At 46.6% G+C, this 22,231-nt stretch overlaps 1 protein-coding gene across 6 annotated transcripts in view; it reads right to left on the reverse strand.

Annotated features, from left to right (window-relative positions):
* Positions 1-2,419: 2,419 nt before the first annotated feature.
* Positions 2,420-22,231, reverse strand: part of GFOD2 (Gfo/Idh/MocA-like oxidoreductase domain containing 2) — a 39,856-nt gene continuing 20,044 nt past the window's right edge. For 4 of the 6 annotated variants that reach the window (XM_055552400.1, XM_055552404.1, XM_055552403.1 and 1 more), the window contains exons 2-3: positions 13,572-13,917; positions 2,420-4,055 (exon numbers count right to left, since the gene is read on the reverse strand). In XM_055552400.1, coding sequence (XP_055408375.1) covers positions 3,157-4,055; positions 13,572-13,830 — 1,158 coding nt within the window. In that variant the 5' untranslated portion in view covers positions 13,831-13,917 and the 3' untranslated portion in view covers positions 2,420-3,156. Of the gene's footprint in view, positions 4,056-13,571; positions 13,918-19,445; positions 19,533-22,231 lie in introns of all 6 variants that reach the window. The other 2 variants (XM_055552401.1, XM_055552402.1) reach the window with 1 other exon arrangement.

A 22,231-nucleotide genomic window follows, 5' to 3' on the forward strand; every position in this document is an offset into this window, starting at 1 on the left:
ATGCAGGAGACCTGGGTTTGATCCCTAGAGGACAGCATGGCAACCCATTCCAGTATTCTTGCCTGGAGAACCCCAGCCTGGCAGGCTGCAGTCCATGGGGTTGCAAAGAGTTGGACCCACCTGAGTGACTAACCACAGCACAGCACCCCAGACCTAACTGAATCAGAATCTGTAAGGGTGGGGCCTAGTCTAAGCATTTAAAGTCTCCTCAGATGAACCTGAAAGTCAGACAAGGTAACACCTGGGATGGAGAAGGGTGGTAAGGAAGAGCCTGGGGAAGAGAAAGGAAAGGGGCTGTCAGGTCATAGGAAGCGGGCATGTGGCCTTGCTCCCTGTCTCCCAGGGAATAGGCCACAGGTGGTGGGGTGACTGCCACTTTGCCTGGCGGAGTGAAGAGGCAGCTTTCTTCCTGAAGGAGAGGGCAGGGTGGCCTTCCAGGCAGAAAGTTTGCCAGGGATGAAGCCTCATTAGTGTGGAAGACATCAACCCCCTGGAGAAGGGTCTGCTGAAGCAGATGCATGGCCATCAGACCAGGCTGGGTGAGTCTGGGAGGGATAAGGAGGGATGCAGGCAACAAGGGATCCTGGTTTGCTATTCTGGAGAGATTGCCTGGGCAGCAGCATGAAGGGCAGAATAAGGAAGGGAAAGCCTAGGGATAGAGAGGTGAGGAGACTGCTGCCACTGTCTGCGTGAATGTGAGTCCTAGATTTGGTTGGTGGTTGGAAAACAAGCAAGAGGTATTCTGGAAGTTCTCTTCTGCTTGCTGTAACAGAGGAAAAGTGAGCTGCATTTTCACTGGCTCGGAAAAACTTTACTTTGACTCTGGGGGACATTCTGAGATTTGAGTAATAGACCCTGCTAGGTGATGCTAGCCTCCTCCAGGAGGCGGCGCTGTAGGACAAGTCTGGAACCAGTTGGGGACTCCTGTCACTTCTGGGAACCAGAACCCTGCTGGCTTCCTTGGTCACAGGCGTCTAGGCCACTTCAAGGTACATCTCCTCCCCGGGACCAAGCCAAGAGATACATGATGGTAGAGCTGTCTGAGGGATGGCCATGGACCTAGGCTCTTGGGGAGTACCAACAGAGGACCTGGGACCTCATAAAAGTAACTCTGCCCTAAGCCCATGTTCAGTCTGCACCAGGACTTCTCGGAATACACCACTGTAAACAAGAGGTTTTGCTGCAGCGTCCTATAAAACTTAAGTGCCACTGTGGGTCAACAGCATGGCCCTTTCTTAATAAGGGCATCTCAGTCAGATGCAATGGATGAATGTGCTTTCTTGGTCAACTCTCAAACTTAGAGGGGGATAGCAACATCCTATTAACACAGAGAAGGATGACCTGGAGCTGAGCTGGGAGGAAGGGGGCAGCTTCTCCTTCACTTCTCCCAGCATCCTGCCTGGTGGGGTTCTCTCTACGGTCCTAGTTCAGGCCAGACTGAGATGCCTGTTGTAGAGAGGTGGTAACCTGGATGGGTCCCAAGCAGGGAGGGACAGTGCCTGGCACTAGAGTCTGAGGAGCCATAGGGAAAGGAGTAGTTCAGAGTTGGGCTCTGTGGTCAGAGGACCCCGACCAGTTCATGTAGCTCCGTCCCTCTCTGCTCTGGATAATGGGAATATTAATAGTAGTACCTCGTTGACTGGTTTGGATATTAAATGAAATAATACATGTGAAGTGTCTCTCCGGGGGGCCCAGCACACAGTAAGTACACCCCAACACTAGTAACTGTTATTTTATCTCACAAGGTCTGAAACCAGGACAATATGGGAAAACAGGCCTGGTGACTCCTCTAAGGGCAGGAGGAAGAGAGAGCATCCTCTCTGAGCCTTTCTCTTTCTGGCGAGGAGTCCAGGGCAGGGCAGAGGGAGGGAAGATTAGAGAAGGGGAAAGAGTTTGGTCCGGGTTTAATCCTGGCAGAGGAAACAAAGGAGGAGAGGTATTCTTTCCAGCCTGACTGACACGGTGAGGAGGCTCTTCCTGTGGCTAGAACAGGATCCTAAATACAGAGCTGGACACTGGCTGGCTAGGCCAGGCCATGCTTGGCTGGCCTAGCCAGAGGGTAGTGCCTTCATTAAGTTCATGCTGTCCAGCCTCCCTGGCCCCCACACCCCACCTCTCCTCTTCCAGGGCTCCCCTGGAGACAACCCCTTGGTTTCAAGAACAGAACCCCTTCTGACCTCCAGCCCAGGTAGACCTCAGACTCTCCCACTGTCTTTTAAATACCAGGCCAGATCGGCCCCCTGCAGTCATGAGTCCTGTGTAAAGACTTGAGCACTGAGGAAAGACTTCTTGCAGGGATTCAGCCGCAGGGAATAAGCCAGGAGGGGAGGGCAGGCAGTGGTAGGAAGCTGGATGGCCCGCTAGACAGTGACGGATCCAGTGGGGTTGGAGCTGCCACAGAGCCATGAGGAAAGAGAAAAATACAAACCATCTACAGCAACAACAAGCCTTTCATTATTAAACCCAACCTACCAAACAGACAACAACCACATGCCATAGTGTCAGACCTTCTGATTTATTACATTTCTCATATGTCCCAGAGCTCTCCACCTTGGCTCCTCTCTGCCAAAGCAGGGGCCTTCTCCCAGGGTCAACTTCAGCCCCTGAAAGCTCACCTGCTACAGAAACCCCCTCCCAGCCAGGGAAGGGGTAGTGCCTGGAGGCCAGAAGGGCCTGGTCATGTGGGGAGAGGGCAGGTGTGGATCCCCAAGGGATGAGCTGCCACCCTCACCGTTCCTGAGGTGCCCCAGCCCAAGAAGGGCATGGCAACAAGGCCCCACATCACTTCTCAGGCCTGGGGCATCACCCAGGCTGGCTCCTTACTGTGCCTGCTCATCCGGCTAAAACCACAAACAGGCTGTGAAACCCCCCAGTCAAGCTTCTGCCGGCCCTGCTCACAGACCCGGGTCCCTTCTGCCTTGCACGGTGTACTGGCCTCTCAGCCCTGGCAACAGAATGCCACTCCCTCACCAGCCCGCAGAGTGGGCACTGGGGTGGGGGGTTCCACAGGGCCACCTTCGAATTCACTAGAATTCAACTCTGCCCAAGCGGACCTATCAAACGAAAGATACCGTCTGTGCTACCGCGAAGCCCTCCCATCACAGCTCCTGGTCCTGCTCTGTCCTCTGCACCACGGCAGGGAGCCCACGCACAGGCTCACAGGTTGTTCCGCTGGAGCGCCTCGCACAGGTTCTGGTTGGCATCGGGCTCCTCTGCCAGCACCTCTACCGCCTCCCACTCCCCAGATCGGCTCGACCGTTTGATGGCATCCACCACACTCTGCATGTAGAGCCCGTCCTCGAACGAGGCAGCCATGGAGACCGGGGTGTGGTCCCACGTGCGGCGGTCCCCCTGCCCCTGGAAGGACTGGCGCAGGGCCTGCACCATGTAGACCATGCCCTTCAGGTAGAGCAGCGGGACGTCCTGGGCGCCCTGCTCGGGCAGCCCCGCACCCACAGCCAGTGAGTCCCTCAGCAGCAGCTCCTCGTGCGGGGCAGAGTTTTTCTGCCCATAGAGGTCCGCACCCCGGGCAACCAGGCGTCCCGCAGAGCCCACCACCATGACCTCGTGCACAAAGGCGCCTGGCATGTTGAAGTTGAGAGTTACTGTGCTGCACACACCCCCGCCCATGAGCATCTGGAAGAAACAGAAGTCATCGCTGGTGACGTGCCGGATGCCACGGATGGCCGCATTCTGCCTCACAAAGGTCTTGAGCAGCCCGTGGACCTTCTCGGCTCTCTGGCCGGTCAGGTGGGTCAGCAGGTCCACAATGTAGGTGCCCATGGTGTGCAGGCCCCCGCCGCCCATGAGCTCATCACAGATCCAGCCATAGTTCGGGCTGAGCAGGCTGCCCGAGTAGACGCGGGCGTCACAGATCATCACTGCGCCCACGTAGTGCTCGGCGATCAGCTGCTTCATGCGCACAAAGGCCGGCAGGAAGCGCAACACGTTCCCCACAAGGCTCATCAGCTGAGGGTAGTAGCGTGAGGCTGTCACCATCCGGAAAGCATCCACTGAGGTTGCCGCCTTCTCACAAACCACATTCTTCCCAATACCTGAGAAGAAAACAAGAGGAAATCTCAAAGATCCAGGGGGTTCACACTGGGAAAAGAAAACCCATTTCTGGAAGGCAGATGACTCAGGAAAGTCGGCTCTGAGGCTAGGTGGTGGCCTAGGACAAGAGGAAGGTGATTGGCCTGGAAGAAAATGGTACCCAGGGACTGTGCCTGGAAAAAGAGTTATGGGTTAGAGAAAGAGAAGTTCTTAAAGGGAAATGAGTAGAGGCAGAAGGTGCAAACCAGGAGTGGGAGGTACAGAGAGGTGGTACCATGGTTAATATTATGTGTCAACCTGGTTAGGTTATGGTGCCCATCAAATACTAGCCTAGACATTGCTGAGAAGATCCCTTTAGATCTAATTAACATTTAAAGCAGTAGACTTTGAATAGAGCAGATTGCCCTCCATAATGTGGGTGGGCCTCAACTCATCAGATGAAGGCCTTGGGGGGAAAAACAAAAACAAAAAAGACTGAAGTTCCCCATAGAGGAAGAAATTCTGCCTCCATATTGCCTTCAGAGTCAAGTCTGCAGCATCAACTCTTGCTAGAATTCACATTTGCTCTGTGGATTTTGGATCTACCAGCTCCTACAACCAGATGAGCCAATTCTTTAAAATAAATCTCTACCCTCTCTCTCAATATACATCCTGTTGGTTCTGTTTCTCTGGAAAACACTGCCTAATACAAGTGGGCTGGAGAGGTGGATATGCTTATCTTATGGTTCATGCATTTATTAGATCATCAGGTTGGGGTAAGAAAATAAAATCTATATTCTAGGGGATGGGCTTGGCATTCTCAGTTGTAATTGCAGAAAGGACTCTAAGAATCCCTGCAGACTGTCCTCGAAAAACACTGGTCCAACATATTAGTGTAGTCAAAAGCCAGAAGATGCTTGGCTATAGTCGGAGGGGAAAGGGAGAGAAAACATCCTGTCTCAAGCCTGTTCTGAGTGCACCGCAGCTGGAAGGCACCCAGGGAGCAAAACAAAGCTAGACAAAGCCCTGAAGAGAGAGAGCAAGAGGACTTGAGCAGCTCCCACACGAGGAAAAGGAAAGGATGAACACTCTTCCACATCACAAGATGAGAAGCTCATAGGGTACGAACGGCCATAAGACACCAATTCCTGGAGCATTCCCGTCAACTTGGTGAGGTTTAAGTAGAAGAAAGTCTTATGCTCGTATCTTCAATAGAAAATTTTAAAAGCCCAAGAAGTGGTATGGACTAGACACACACATAGTTTTGGGGTACAGCAAGCTGGGAAGGGTGAAGACATCCAGTTATTCCATTAGTCATTGCACAGACACTGTCCTTGGGGTGTGACTCAAACCCAACCTCCTCAATTCCTCCAAGAAGTCATGGGCTTCTTGAGGGAACAAGCTCAAGGGTCTGGTACAAATGGCAGGATAAGGGAAGGGGTTATCCTTAAGGATGCAGATGTTCCAGGGAGATGTTCCCCTAAGCAGGAAAGGATATCCAGGCAGGGAACTGCATGTGCAAAGGCACTGAGGCAGGAAAGGCCCAGGAGCCAGGATTCCTAAAGCCCTGAGTGCATACCAGGAAACCGGCTGGAGGGATTACACGGGGTCTATAAGCAATGGAGGAAATGGGATAGAGAGCTGGTAGCATCTCTCACAAAGACATTGAAGGTCAGGAGTAGGAGTGGGGATGGAATCCTGTCCTTGAGTTTCTCCATCTCAGACAATGGCGATGCCACTCTAGTTTTTCAAGCCAAAATCACTGAAATCACTCTCACATCCCACTTTCAATCATCAATAAATCCTGTTGGCTTGGCTTTCAAACTACTTCCAGGATCTCACCAGTTCTCACTACCAGCACTGCCACCTGCCTCATCCAAGTTACCACTCTTTTTCACCTGGATTATTGCCATGGCAACGTAACTGGTTTCCCTCAGTTTTTTCTTAACACAGAAGCCAGGGGAACTCTGTTGAAATTTAAGATGGATCAGATCATATCTCTGTGCTGCATCAAACCCTCTGCTGGCTTCTCACCTCATTCAGAATGAGCCAGAGTCCTTACAGTTGCCTACCCACAAGGTCATACATACATGCTTTGTACACCCCTCTAAAGTTTTCTTTTTGATCCCTTTGCCTCCTGTGGTCCCTCTCCTATTCATTCTGCTTGAGCCACTGAATATGAGAAGAGGGCTGCTTCTTACACAAAGACCTGGTGGCTGGGGAGAGGCGCTGATTGCTAAACAGAGACGATGGACAGGCAGGGCCAGGCCTAGCCACTGTGCTCAGGACACAGAGTCTTGGGCTGGAATCTCTCTTGCTGCTTACTCTCCTGGAACAATGTTCACATTCAGGCTTCTCCTCCAGTGCCATCCAGGCTCCACTCTCCCACTGCATAGGCACTTACCGGTTGGCAGAGCAGTTTCCAAGCCTGGACACTTGTATCTCGGGGCAGCCAGATCAAGATTATGCTTTCTCCAGGTATGTGTATCTCCAGTAACTCTGGGGTCATTCCCTTGGTCCCCTGAAAAGTTTTCTCAGTGTTTTCAGAGGGGGAATGGCTGGGACACAGATAATTTCTGGTGGCCCACTACAGGGTGTAGCTTCTGATGAATCTGGATTCCATTCACACAGGCTTGGGGGGAACTCAGCTGGTCACCTTGCAGTAGAAACAATAGGGACCCAGGACAGCTGACTGCCCAGAAAGGGCAGTCCACGCTTTGGACCCAGACACTGGGGTTCAAAGTCTGGTTCTCTCACTTGATTGCTGCATGACCTGGGACATTTCTGAACCTCTCTGGGTTCTGGTTTACCACGCTGTAGAAGGAGAGTCACATTTACCATGCAGGGTAGGAGAGAAGAGTAAGTCAAATGAGGCGGTATATGTAAATGGCCAGCCCAGCTCTGTCATTGGTACAGTTTATAACCATCACGATGGGAGACTCAGCGGATGTCATAAATACAGGAAAAAGGGGCCCACTCTGACCTAGATTTTATGACTCACACAGAAGCTACATTTTCTAGGCCAATAATACTGATGTTCAATATTTTGAAATTTTAATTTTTAAAAAGGTATTTAAACATCAACATGAACACAGACAAGATTTCTTATTCAATGTACTGTGTACCAGGCCTCTCAGAGAGCTAAGTCCAGCCCGGCCCTTCAGAAGCTCACATCCTGACAAAGCCCACAGTGGATAATCTTGTGCCTTTGGCCAGTCCTTCCAAGCTCCCCTCACTTCCTGCCCTCTCCCCGCCACCCTGACCCTTGAGAACCCCACATGGCCTTCGCCATCTACCCAGACGGAATTCTCGGGTGTGAACTCCCAGTGCTGTGGCAAGGAGGAGCACATGTAGATCAGGTGCCTGTGACGTAATTCAATCTCCTCACTTTACAAAGCTCTTGAAATCTCTCGTTCTTCTCCAAATAATAACAAAAGCTTTACAACAGGTACTGGCAGGACCACCAGGAGAACGGCTAGCCAAGTGCCACACGCCCAAGGCAGGGAGCCGTGTGCACAGAGCAGGGGGCCTGGGCAAGGGGACAGGCCCTTGTACTGGGGTCTGGAGCTGGAGGGGGGCCCTGCGGAGAGAGTCGCCCCTGACTGCTATCACTGTCTGCTCCTGGAGGGCCTCCAATCCTTCCCCATACTTGAGGGGTTTTAGGATTAGGGACAGGAGAATCACAATACTGGGGGAGAACCTGGTCACTTGGCTGCTGAACATGCGGCTGACGAGGGAAGTAATGAGAAATTAGGTTCTCAGATCCCCCATGTGAGAGCTGCCTCTCTGGCCAACCCAGAGGCTTCTTGCTTTGACTGTGCACAGCGGGAGGTGGGGGGTGGACGCTGGGGAGGAAAGGGGGCGGGCTGGGAGGAAAAGGACTCACAATGCTGCTGAGAGTCCGGTGGTGATAAAACCAGAATCTAAAGGCATCTCTGGTTTCATGCCACGGGCAGTCAGGGAAGAGGAGAGGCCTTCCTGAGGCTGAACGACAGGGGTTTCTGAACTTGGGACCCAGCAGTGCAATCAGTGTGGGGGCTAAAGGCCATCTGGAGTGAAACAGGCCTCTGCCGGCCACAGGGTGTGTAGCTTGAGGAAGGTATTGAGGGTGCCTCCAGAGACATGTTTACCCAAGTTTATCGAGCTTTCCTGTTAGAAAGTTGAAAGAAAGGTTAGAGAAGCTGAAAGTCACTTTCTGTCTCCACGGAATGGGGAAGCATGGATGCTGAGTGCCATTAGCTCAGATGAAATCTGGAGGTTGAACAAGCCTCTCCCGGCTCACACTCCCCAGACAACCCTGGAGTGAGGCACCCCCGAGAAGCTGTCCTAGACCACTTTTTGTTTCTCAGTAATGCATGACAGCTCTGGGACAACACCACCGCCCCTCTCTCTAGAGGTGTGGGACTAGATATGTGATTTCAAACAGCAGGGGGAGGAGCAGCCCCAGAAAAAGCACCACTTTCATGTTTTACAAAATCCATGGATTCTGCCTTTAAAAACAAACAAAACAAAAAAGGTTCTGCTACTTAGAAAAATATGTGAGAGCTGTACTATAAAGAAAGCTGAGCACAGAAGAATTGATACTTTTGAACTGTGGTGTTGGAGAAGACTCTTGAGAGTCCCTTGGACTGCAAGGAGATCCAACCAGTCCATCCTAAAGGAGATCAGTCCTGGGTGTTCATTGGAAGGACTGATGTTGAAGCTGAAACTCGAATACTTTGGCCACCTGATGCAAAGAGCTGACTGATTGGAAAAGACCTTGATGCTGGGAAAGGTTGAGGGCAGGAGGAGAAGGGGACAACAGAGGATGAGATGGTTGGATGGCATTACCAATTCAATGGACATGGGTTTGGGTGGACTCTGGGAGTTGGTGATGGACAGGGAGGCCTGGCATGCTGCGGTTCATGGGGTCGCAAAGAGTCGGACACGACTGAGTGACTGAACTGAACTGAACTTAAAAAAAAAGTTTGAAAGCCACCAGACAGAATCACTGCTGTCCACAGCCCACTCTCTCTTGGGTCACAGGCCCCTGTCAGCTCCCTGGGTCACACCAGCAGGCTGGGCTTGTACAGCCAGAAGTTGTGACACTATCATTCAACCAGAGTGCTGGGCCTGGTGCCAAGCTCTGGAATACATCAGGCATGATGGCTACCTTCAGACAACTTACACTTCAGTGGCAAAGAGTGCCATGAATCAAATTATCACGTGAATACATGCAGAACTGCCCTTGTGATCAAGGCAATGAAGATGATATAAATGTTAACATGAGAGTCCATAGCAGGGACATGATCTGGACTGGGGGCCAGAGAAGGTACCCCAAGGGCCTGGTGTTCTTGGGAGTAAATTATCTGGGTCAGGCTGCTTGAGGAATGGTCCCTTGTTATCTCAACAGCCCATGGGAAAAGGACTGGCACACTCAGTGTTTTTCTAATGAAGCCACAAGTGCTAAGAAGTAGGCACAGAAAATTACCTTCTAGCAATGGACTTAGGAAAACATTCAACTGTAGCAAAAATGCTTGGGCACTTTGTACATTAAAATTGTTTGGAACCACTTCTAAATTGAGAAAGGAAACATATAGAGTTCCTCCTTCTCCTCTAAGGAATTCATGGGAAAGCCATAAGGGTGAAATCTGAGGTGGAAGAAAGTGAAAAGTCAAATAAAGGTGGAAAGTAAGATGCCACAGGGGCTTCCCAGGTGGCACTAGTAGTAAAGAACCCGCTTGCCAATGCAGGAGACATAAGAGACACGGGTTCGATCCCTGGGTCAGAGAAGACCCCTTGGAGGAGGGCATGGCAACCCACTCCAGTATGCTTGCTTGGAGAATCCCATGGACAGAGGAGGCTCGTGGGCTACCGTCCACTGGGGGGCAAAGAGTTGGATATGATTGAAGCCACTTAGCAAGCATGCATGCAAGAAGCTATAGAAAAGAGCTGTGGAGTGAAAAGTACATCTCTAGAGGATAAGTCCAAGGATTAGTTTTAGGAAAAAACTTATAAACTTATTAGAAAAAAAACTAATAAGAATGAGGGAAGAAACACTTATGGCCTCAGAAATGACATAAGAACACAGTGATCTCAGAAGCTGAGGAAAATGCGATTTTGCCTACAGCACTAAGTCTTAGTGAGATGCTGTGACCTTACACGTTTCTGGGCCTGGGCTTCTGTAACTGGAAATGAAGATGTTGGATGAGACCAGTGGCTCGCAATCCTTAGTGTGGATCAGAATCACCCAGAATGCTTGTTCAAAAATTGGTAGGCCTCACCCACTGAGATTCAGAAGGTCTGGGAAGGGGCCCAGAATTTGGATTCATAACAATTTCCCAGGTGATGCTGCTGCTGCTGGCCCAGCATCTCTGAGAAAGGCTGGACTAGATACTCTCTTCATTGTCCCTGCACGTCCAACATTTCTGACTTTATGCCTGTGAATTTCAAAAGAAGAAAATGCGGTACTCTGACATCAAAAGTTTTAGAAGAAGAAAAGTCTAAGTCATAGATTCGCTTTATAGCTACAAATGGGGACAGGTGCTTCATGCCTCACTTAACTGCTTCTCATCTCTCTGACTTAACCTTTCCCCATGCTGGGCAATGCAAGAAGAATCCTTCACACAATAGAGACTGGAGACAATTACGATTTAACTTCTCATGGGTTCAAAATCTAGAAGAGCTTATCTAAAATTAGAGTACTTCAACAGCTATCCTGTTAAGTAAACATGTCTTTTTTTCCCCTGGTTCTAAAATGATTGAGGATCTAAAGCTTATATCCTTTAAATTAATTAATTAACAGGCCATGCGGGGACCTTAGTTCCCCAGACCAGGGAGCGAACTCATGCCCCCTGCAGCAGAAGCATGGAGTCCTAACCACTGGACTGTCAGCGAAGTCCCTAAAGCTTATATCCTTAATGAAACATAAGAGACATAGCACCCATAACAGAAAGAGTAAAAAAGAAAAAAGACATGTAGGTGGGAAAAACAGAAAAATATCCTTTCATGCATATATAGAGGGACTCATACACGGGAACACACAGGTGGAACAGCGGTGGGGGTGTTCTGGAATGCTGAGTCTGAGCCCTTTTAAATACACTGCATTTTTGTAACTATCAATGTGTCTATTCTGTTCTTCATCTAAACGATGTACAAGAACCAGATACTGCCAGAGCTTTACATTACAGGAAGAAAGAACGGGTCCTGCTTTTGAGGAATTAACTTAAACATAGTCCCCCAACCCACAGAAAAGTTTTTCACATTTGAGATGACTTAGAATGCTAAGTTTCATTTCTGAGCTACATTCAACTCATGAACATCTGAACATTTACCTAGTGAACATCCAGAGGAGACTCCTACTATTTATTTTTGATGTGAATTTAACTTAAACAAATCTGTTCTTCCACTTGGGACAACAGGAAAGCCAGGCTTTCCCCTGTAACGCGATGCCAGTGTCTTTCTTGGTCAGCATATGGAGGCAGTCATATCATGCTGGAAAGACTGAATGATACCTTCATTTCACAGGGGCCCCCAGAGGTTGAGAGGGACAGAAACAGGACCAGAAGCGGGGTCTGATGTCAAGGTCAGTTTGGTGTTCTGCCTACAGCAGTTTATGCACTCATATCCAGTCATTTGGGAAAACTAGAGCAGTTCTCATGGCCTCTTCCGTATGAGCGAAAGTTAAGTCAGAATTCTCACAAAGCAAGCAAGCAAGCACACAGGGAGTTAACCTCATGGTTGCAATAGGCTCGGTGACTCCTTTGAGGCCTAAGTGGGCAGTGCCTGATGGCACATCCAGTCGACATGGCTCTCTCAGCCCAACCAACTTGGCCCTGGGATCATGTACCTGCAAGAACAGACCAAGGACCCGCATTCATACCCTCCTCCCTGCTGACAACAGAGGTATGGAGACAGGGCTGATGGTTTTACTTCACTGAAGGCTGGGATACAAGACCCCAGAAGCTGTCCTTCCTGTTTGTATTAAACGGACCAAAGTCCAGTGTTTTCCTGTATGAGGAAAACACCCGGCAGGCTTGTGCCCAAAGAACTCTGGGTCTCTTCTTTCTCCTTACACAGCTAAGAAATGGCCTCTGTGGGAACCCTAAAGTTCAAGAAGCTGACTGAGAGCCTCTAGAACTCTGCCTCCGCACACACCCTCACCAACCTGCACTCATGCCACAGGAATGGTGAGAAGTCAAGAGACCATGGTAGCTTGATTCCCTTGAACCAGCCCTCTGTTAAAGTGCTGACTTAAGTCTACTTCTAAACTCAATCTGGGAGCATGATCTGCTCTAAACATCTAGGGCCAGTGAATAGCTCCAATGTCACAACACCCTCAGAGAGAGCCCTCTGGAAAAGACAAACCATCTATAATTTTTGGTCAAAACTTATATGCCCCAAATCAACAACCAGACAGACGCTTGTTGAGGTGACAGACACTCTCTTCAGACTACAGGAAAGAGAAGCAGTCTTGGATCCTGCACCATGGCAGTGGCCAGGAGGAGTGGCGGTCAGCCTCATGGCATAGCAGTTCCTGGACCCAGAGATCTCTGGGTCAGAGATGGGCACCTGGCTCCTGTCACCTTATATACAACAATTACTCTGTCAATTAATTATACGCTACCCAAATTGTTACTTAAGTCTTTTCTCATTTACCTGGCCAGTAAATGTTACCGTTACTTCTAGTCTCTCTGATTGGACTGTGAAATCTGAAAGCAGAGACAGCTCTATTTCAACACTGCTCTGAATGTCAAGAATGATACCGTGCCAGTGTCTAGCACACAGGAGTTTTTTTTTTTTTTTAAAGAATTGCTGGATGAATATTGACTGGTTTGTTTCCCTATTAAATTAGATTCTGATTCATGTGAGACAAAGGAGAATTTTTCCTACTGTCGACAGGAAAGAGCAGCCCAACAGGAACTGCAAGAGAACAGTTCACCAAACCACACCCAGCTGGGGCAGGAGGTGGCTAGGCCCACTGCTTCCAGAGGGAGCAGGGATGCGAGCAGGCCAACCTGTGGGTCCTGCGGGGGAGACACAGCGCATTGGGACAACCTTCCTGCCTCTGGCGTACACAATTGCAAAGCATGACAGGAAGGGTGTGTGCTCAGTCTAGTCAAGGACTGACAAAATATGGGAAATGGCAGCCTTGATACACACCCTCTTCTCCTTTCTGTGGTGCTGTATGCCACGGAAATGAAGAACAAACGCATCAATCACAGCCAATTCCCCCGGGCCCAGGTCTTTAGATTCTGATTTCACAGAGGCGAACTTTACAATGCCTGAATGTATCATCTCTACCCCCTGTGACAGGCCAGCTCTGAAGGCATCTGCTTAATTTTTGCTTGGGGATTTACTTATGGGAGGTGGGGAAGGCTGTGTCTTTCCCAGACATTGGGGCATTTCCTCCCGCAGCCACAGGCCTCCCAAAGTGTCCTCCCTCAGCACTGCTTCAGGGACGAGAGCTGTCCCAGACCCAAGCCCAAGAGGGCCTACCCAGGCCCAGAGGAGAGCAGATGTTCAAGGACCCCCGAGAGGAAGACGCCATCTGCCCGTACCTAGAGCCTTCACAGATATCTGCCGGGTGAGTGGAGGGGGCATGTTGATGCACACCAGATCCACGTCTTGATGCAGCAAGACGTCGTCGGTCCGGCTGGTGTAGAAGGCGATGTTCATCTCCTCAGCGAGCTGCTTGGCCTCCTCCTCGGTTTTCCCCCACAGGGCCTGCACCGTGAACCCCTCTGCCCGCAGCAGTGGGACCAGAACACGGGCGGAGCTGCCGGTCCCAAACACACCCACGCCTGGAAGCATCTTCATGCCACCTTCTCCGTTCACCAACTCATCTCCTCACCAGAGTCTCCGGCAAGAGCACGACTGTCTTGCAGTCTCGGTCACACATGGCTCCTGGAACAGCAAGCAGGACACTGGCTATTAGGGGAGGGCGTGCTCAGCAGAGGCAATTTCCTGGGGTGATTTGGAAGCAACAAGTTCTCTGCCACACAGGACAAAAGACACACTGCTCCAGAGGGGAACGCTGCAGAAGCTTCTCACGTGGAGACTCAGGATATTAACAGTATCTATCTACTAGGAGGAGGAGAGATGAAATATGAGAACAGCTGTGTTCAAATTCCTGTCCTGCTATACTTAATTTTCTGTGTGACTCTGCTCAAATCATTAACCTTCGGGGCCTTAACTGTACAAGTTCATGGTTCTCTGATACTATATTACAGAAAGGAAAAGAAGAGTGTTTTATATTACAGTTAAAAGACAAAAGAGAACTACCTAGGTGCTATGAAAGTAGAAGTGTTAGTCTCCCAGTCGTGTCTGACTCTTTGCGACCCCATGGACTACAGCCTGCCAGGTTCCTCTGTCCATGGAATTCTCCATGCAAGAATACTGTAGTGGGTTGCCATGCCCTTCTCCAGGGTATCTTTCCAACCCAGGTCTCCCTCATTGCAGGCAGACTGTTTACCATTTGAGCTACCCAGGAAGCCCAGGTACTATACACGTTATGATTTAAAAGTTTATGGTAGCAAGCATAGGAAAATGTTCACTAGAAACCAAAATACCAACATAAAACTACCAAACGGGCAGCAGCAGCAGTGATTTACAAGGATATTTTTATATAAAAATGTCCATGCCAATGTTGACTATGATAGTGAAAAATTGGAAAATGAGATACATGTTCAATAACAGTAGTGGGTTAAATCAACAACACTATGGAGCCACTGAAAATCATGAGTAGAAGGCCCTCAGCGACCTGAAAGACTTCACCATGTATTCCTTGAAAAGGGGAAAACAATATGTGAAGCATGACATCAATAGTCTTTAAAACAAACCAAAAAAAGCACAAAAAATGTATATATGTATGAGAATATACAAGGATATCTACATCAATAACCATACTCCACAGAGAGGACGTAACTGAAGGACCTAATTTAATAATGATAACTTGATAGAACTGTGAATGATTTTTGTTTTCTGAACTTTGCCATATTTTCAACAATGAATGTGTCTTACTTTTTGTAGCATTTTCCCTTCTGATCATAAGGGTTGTAAAATGAAATAAAGAATGAAGTACTGCATTATGTGGACGCAATGCAGTACTTGGGTGCAATCTCAAAAATGACAGAGTGATCTCTGTTTGTTTTCAAGGCAAATCATTCAATATCACAGTAATCCAAGTAATCATGAATAGAAGGCCATGGACATCACCAGATGGTCAATACTGAAATCAGACTGATTATATTCTTTGCAGCAGAAGATGAAGAAGCTCTACACAGTCAGCAAAAACAAGACTGGGAGCTGACTATGGCTCAGATCATGAACTCCTTATTGACAAATTCAGACTTAAATTGAAGAAAGTAGAGAAACCCACTAGACCATTCGGGTATGACCTAAATCAAATCCCTTACGATTATACAGTGGAAGTGACAAATAGAGTCAAGGGATTAGACCTGATAGAGTGCCTGAAGAACTATGGACGGAGGTTAGTGACACTGTACAGGAGGCAGTGATCAAGATCATTCCCAAGAAAAAGAAACGCAAAAAAGCAAAATGGTTGTCTGAAGAGGCCTTACAAATAGGTGAGAAAAGAAGAGAAGCTAAAGGTAAAGGAGAAAAGGAAAGATATACCCATATGAATCCAGAGTTCCAAAGAATAGCAAGGAGAGATAAGAAAGGCTTCCTCAGTGATCTATGTAAAGAAATAGAGGGAAATTACAGAATGGGAAAGACTAGAGAGCTCTTCATTAGAGATACCAAGGGAACATTTCATGCAAACATGGGTACAATAAAGGACAGAAATGGTATGAACCTAACAGAAGCAGAAGATATTAAGAGGAGGTGGCAAGAATACACAGAAGAACTATACAAAAGAGATCTTACTGACCCAGATAATCACAATGGTATGATCACTCACCTAGAGCCAGACATCCAGGAATGCAAAGTTAAGTAGGCCTTAGGAAGCATCACTACAAACAAAGCTAGTGGAGGTGATGGAATTACAGTTGAGCTATTTCAAATCCTAAAAGATGATGCTGTGAAAGTGCTGCACTCAATATGCCAGCAAATTTGGACAAGTTGGCAGTGGCCACAGGACTGGAAAAGGTCAGTTTTAATTCCAATCCTAAAGAAAGGCAATGCCAAAGAATGTTCAAACTACTGCACAATTGCACTCATCTCACACACTAGCAAAGTAATGCTCAAAATTCTCTAAACCAGGCTTCAACAATACATGAATCATGAACTTCCAGATGTTCAAGCTGGATTTAGAAAAGGCAGAGGAACCAGAGATCAAACCAACAACATCCGCTGGATCATCAAAAAAGCAAGAGAGTTCCAGAAAAACATCTACTTCTGGTTTATTGACTACGCCAAAGCCTTCAACTGTGTGGACCACAACAAACTGTGGAAAATTCTTCAAGAGATGGAAATACCAGATCACCTTACCTGCCTCCTGAGAAATCTGTATGCAGGTCAAGAAGCAACATTTAGAACTGGAGATGGAACATCGAACTAGTTCCAGATTGGGAAAGCAGTATGTCAAGGCTGTATGTGGTCACCCTGCTTATTTAACTTATATGCAGAGTACATCTTGCAAAATCCCAGGCTGGAATCCAAGCACAAGCTGGAATCAAGATTGGCGGGAGAAATATCAATAACCTCAGATATACAGATGACACCACCCTTATGGCAGAAAGCGAAGAAGAACTAAAGAGCCTCTTGATGAAAGTGAAAGATGAGAGTGAAAAAGCTGGCTTAAAACTCAACATTCAAAAAACGAAGATCATAGCATCCGGTCCCATCACTTCATGGGAAATAGATGGGGAAACAACGGAAACAGTGACAGACTTTCTTTTCTTGGGCTCCAAAATCACTGCAGATGGTGACTGCAGCCATGAAATTAAAAGATGCTTGCTCCTTGGAAGAAAAGCTATGACCAACCTAGACAGCATATTCAAAAGCAGAGACATTACTTTGACAACAAAGGTCTATCTAGTCAAGGCTATGGTTTTTTCAGTATTAATGTATGGATGTGAAAGTTGGACTATAAAGAAAGCTGAGCATCGAAGAATTGATATTTCTGAACTGTGGTGTTGGAGAAGACTCTTGAAAGTCCCTTGGACTGCAAGGAGATCAAACCAGTCAATCCCGAAGGAAATCAGTCTGAATATTCACTGGAAGGACTGATGCTGAAGCTGAATACTTTGGCCACCTGATGTGAAGAACTGACTCATTGGAAAAGATCCTGATGCTGGGGAAATTTTGAAGGCAGGAGGAGAAGGGGATGACAGAGGATGAGATGGTTGGATGGCATCACTGTCTCAATGGACATGAGTTTGAGCAAGCTCTGGGAGGTGATGATGGACAGGGAAGCTTGGTGTGCTACTGTCCATGGGGTCGCAAAGAGCTGGACACAACTGAGCGACTGAACTAAAGTCTGCTTGGAAATTACAGCGAGATTTTGATGTGTGCAGGGAATAGGTTTCCCTCTGAGGCAATCCGTCAAGCAAACCAGTGGTCCCACTCTAGCTGTGTGTGGGGTCACTGATGACCCCAGACCCACTGAATCAAACTGTGGGGATGAGGCTATGTCACATCACTTTCTTTTTTCTTTTGGTTCTTATCTTATCGTGATAAAATACTCATAAAATTTACTATGTTAGCCATTTTTAAGTGTACAGTTCAGTGGAATTAAGTACCTTCATACTGCTGTGTAACCATCACCATCACCCACTTCCAAAACTCTTTCACCTTGCAAAATCGAAACTCTGTCTTAACAGAGAGCGATTTCTCATTTCAACAGTGACTTCTCATTTCAACAGTTAATTAACAGTGACTTCTCATTTCAACCTTTCCCTGCAGCCCCTGGCAACCACCATGTTTCTATGAATCTGACTATTATGAGTAGGTACTTCATAAAGTGGAATCACAAAGCATTGGTCCTTTTGTGACTGGCTTACTTCACTGAGCATGTTCTCAAGGTTCATCTTATGTCATCTTATGTGTAGCTTATGTCAGAATTTCTTCCTTTTTTGGAGGTTGAAAATACTCCATTGTGTGCATATACCATATTTTGCTTATCTATTCACCTGTCCATGGACACCTGGGTAGCTACTGTGAATAACGCTGCTGTGAACATGGGTATGCAGGTATCTCTTCCAGACTCAGCTTTCAATTTTTTTGGGTATATACTCAGAGGTGGAATTGCTGGATCATATGGTAAATCTATTTTGGAACTGGCATACTGTTTCCCACAGATCCTGCACCATTTAATTTACTTTTTAGTATTATTTTTAAATTTTGCTTATTTATTTAGGCTGTGTTGCATGGCTTGCGGGATCTCCGTTTCTCAACCAGGGATTGAACTGGGGCCTGCGGCAATACAAGCACCAAGTCTTAACCACTGGACCACCAGGGAACTCCCAAACTCCTGTATCATTTTAAATAGTAATTTTATAAACACCTAACAGTCCCTTAGTCTACCTAATATCTTTTTTTAAAAAATAAATCTGACTACTTTTTGATCTTTGATGCTGCAAATCACAATTTTTGAAAAGTTGTATCCAAATGCTGACTATCCAAGTGCTGTTCTACTTTTATCCATATAACATTGCTTCACTTGCTCCTCCTCACAGATCAGAGTCATGGCATTCCTTCTGTAAATCCATAGTAATTAACTACTTCACTCCCCAACTGTGAGTAGTAGGGATACATACAGCTCTTCCTTCCCCATCCATGATACCCTCCCACTTCCTGCTCATTTCTGGGTGCAGCTTTCAGGCTCCCCTGCCCCTTCAATAAGGTTCTTGAGATCCGGTCAGAGGCGCCCTCTTCTCTTCTTGCTCTACATGTTTTTTTACTACTCATGTCCCAGGCTTTAATTAGCATACCAATGACTTTCAAATCTGAAACACAACCCTAGCTTTCTCTCCAGAGCTGCACATACCCATGTATTCTAAGCTCCACAAAACCCACGTGACTAAATCTGAACAGAAGCAGTAAAGACAGTGAGAACACACAGCAAATGCATCTATGGGTCCAAATCCTGGCCTCCCCAGTTCTGAGCCGAATGAAACGTTTTTCTTGGAAAAGCAGGTCTAATGCTGTTTAGCTCAAGGGGTCTTTTGAAGATGAAATGAGATCTGGTTAAAAGTGCCTAACAAAGTGTCTGGTGTATAGTCTGCATTTAATAATTATCATAAACCTTCCCTTAAACATTTTCTTCCTCTATTTTCTATTTCATGGCATGTCACCATCACCAATTCGGTTCTTCAACCCATCTGCAACCTCTTTATTCTCTCACCTGTACAGGTAACTCATCATCAAGCCTTGATGATCCTCTCTCTTCATTATCTCTTAAATCCACCCCCACCCCTTCCTGACAGCCCTTCCACCACTGCCCTAGTCTAGTCCCCAGCACCACTCACCTGATGATGCAACAACCTTCTACTTGATCTCTCCTGCTTCCATCCTTTCCTTCCTTCATCCATTCCTCATTTTGCAAAGGGATTTTTCTAAAATGCAAATGGAATCACATCACTCCCTTCCTGCTTGAACACTTCAGTGACTTCCCAATGGACTCAGTATGAAGTTCAGATGCTTCAGTATGACTTACAAGGCCCTGCAAAATCCAGAAATCTCAAGACAGGTCTAGTTTTGTGTAGGGTCACTTTCAAGAGTTATCTCCAAATAAGACGAGTTTCAAAACACATACATAGAAAACCTAATAGGAAGAACGATCTGTGAAATTACTAGCTATAAACCAGGGAAAAGTTGTGGAGACAGTTACTCAAAATGAAAACAATCACTTCAGGTTAACAGATGATGAGTGTAATTTTTCTTTCTGGGAAAATTAAATAGTGGGGAACAGTTGTTTATTGAGCCGCTTTTAGACATGGTAAGTTTGTACATGAATGTTCACAGGAGAATTAATCATAACAGCCAAAAAGTAGAAACAACCCAAATGTCCATCAACTGCTGAATGGGTAAACAAAATCTGATAAAGTAGTACTATTCAGCCACAACAATTAATGAAGTACTGATACAAGCTACAACACAGATGAACCTTGAAAACATTATGCTGAGTCAAAGAAGCTAGTCACAGAAGACCATATATTATATGACTCCATTTATATACAATGTTCAGAATCGGCAAATCCATGGAGACAAAGTAAGTTAGGGGAAGGAAGGAATTGGGAGGTACAGAGGCCTAACTATTCTTTGACATGTGGTTATCTACTTGTTCCAGCCCCAACTGTTGAAGAAAGTATTTTTTTCCACCAGAATGACCTTGGTAGCTTTACTGAAAATAAGTTGATCATAAATATATGGGTTTTTTTGTGGACTCTCAATTTTATTCTGATATGCAGATTATATCAGATATGCAGATGTCACTACCCTTATGGCAGAAAGCGAAGAACTAAAGAGCCTCTTGATGAAAGTGAAAGACGAGAGTGAAAATGTTGGCTTAAAACTCAACATTCAGAAAACTAAGATCAACGCAACCAGTCCTATCACTTTATGGCAAATAGATGGAGAAACAATGGAAACGGTGACAGACTTTGCTTTTTGGGGTTCCAAAAATCACTGCAGATGGTGACTGCAGCCATGAAATTAAAAGATGTTTACTCCTTGGAAGAAAAGCTATGACCAACCTAGACAGCATATTAAAAAGCAGAGACATTACTTTACCAACAAAGGTCTGTCTAGTCAAAGCTATGGTTTTTCCCATAGTCATGTATGGATGTGAGAGTTGGACTACAAAGAAAGCTGAGGGTTGAAGAATTGATGCTTTTGAACTGTGGTGTTGGAGAAGACTCTTGAGAGTCCCCTGGACTACAAGGAGATCAAATCAACCAATCCTGAAGGAAATTAGTACTGAATATCCATTGGAAGAACTGATGTTGAAGCTAAAACTCCAATACTTTGCCCCCCCGATATGAAGAACTGACTCATTGGAAAGACTGTGATGCTGGGAAAGATTGAAGGCAGGAGGAGAAGGGGACAACAGAGGATGAGATGATTGGATGGCATCACTGACTCAATGGACATGAGTTTGAGCAAGCTCTGGGAGTTGGTGATGGATAGGCAAGTTCATCGGAGAAGGCAATGACACCCCACTCCAGTACTCTTGCCTGGAAAATCCCATGGACGGAGCCTGGTAGGCTGCAGTCCATGGGGTCGCTGAGGGTTGGACATGACTGAGCGACTTCACTTTGACTTTTCACTTTCATGCATTGGAGAAGGAAATGGCAACCCACTCCAGTGTTCTTGCCTGGAGAATCCCAGGGATGACGGAGCCTGGTGTGCTGCCGTCTATGGGGTCGCACAGAGTCAGACACAAATGAAGCAACTTAGCAGCAGCAGCAGCAGGCAAGTCCATGGGGTTGCAAAGAGTCAGACACCACTGAGTGGCTGAACTGAACTGAATTTTATTCCACTGGTCTATAGTCTGTCCTTACTCCAGTACCTTATCTTGATTACTTCAGTAAGTTCTAAAATCACTAAATGTGAATCTTCTGACTTTTTCTTTCGAAATATTATTTTGGCTATTCTGGAACCCTTGCACATTCCTATAAATTTTAATGACCAGTTTATCAATCTGGGATTTTGAAAGAGATTGCTTTGAATCTGCAGATCAATTTGGGAACTGTTTTCATCATAACAATCTTAAGACTTCTGATTCATGAACATGGTGTGTCTAATTTATTTAAACAATATTTTATAGTTTTCACAGTATAAGTTACACACTTTTTTATTAAATTTACTTGTTATTTTATTTAATGCTATAGTAAATAGAATTGCTTTAATTTCATTTTCAGATCCAGCTTTTCTTTTGCTTCTACTGTAGATAAAAGTGGACGGTGTAAAGTATTCATCTCTGTCAGGGCTTGGTTTGCCCGTACAGCCCACAGTACAGCATCCTGTACTGCTTGATCCTACCCCGAAGGCAACTGTGCCTTTGTGAACCATGGAAATAAGCAAGATTTGAGCTGTCTGTAACCCCAAACCCCTGTCAGCTTCCTGCCTCCTCGTGTCTCTAAGTTTTTGGGCTGTAGAGTTTTGTCTCATTCCCTGAACTCTACTATTTCTACTATTATGTCCGTGGTCTCCCAGCCACCTCTGTTTCATCTTTGCTGATAATTCTCTTGCCCTTACAGGCTTCCTTTCTAGTTAGAAAACAGGTCAGTCACATACTACCTTCTATTATTTT

Source organism: Bubalus kerabau, chromosome 17, assembly GCF_029407905.1.
Source record: "Bubalus kerabau isolate K-KA32 ecotype Philippines breed swamp buffalo chromosome 17, PCC_UOA_SB_1v2, whole genome shotgun sequence".
NCBI lineage: Eukaryota > Metazoa > Chordata > Mammalia > Artiodactyla > Bovidae > Bubalus > Bubalus kerabau.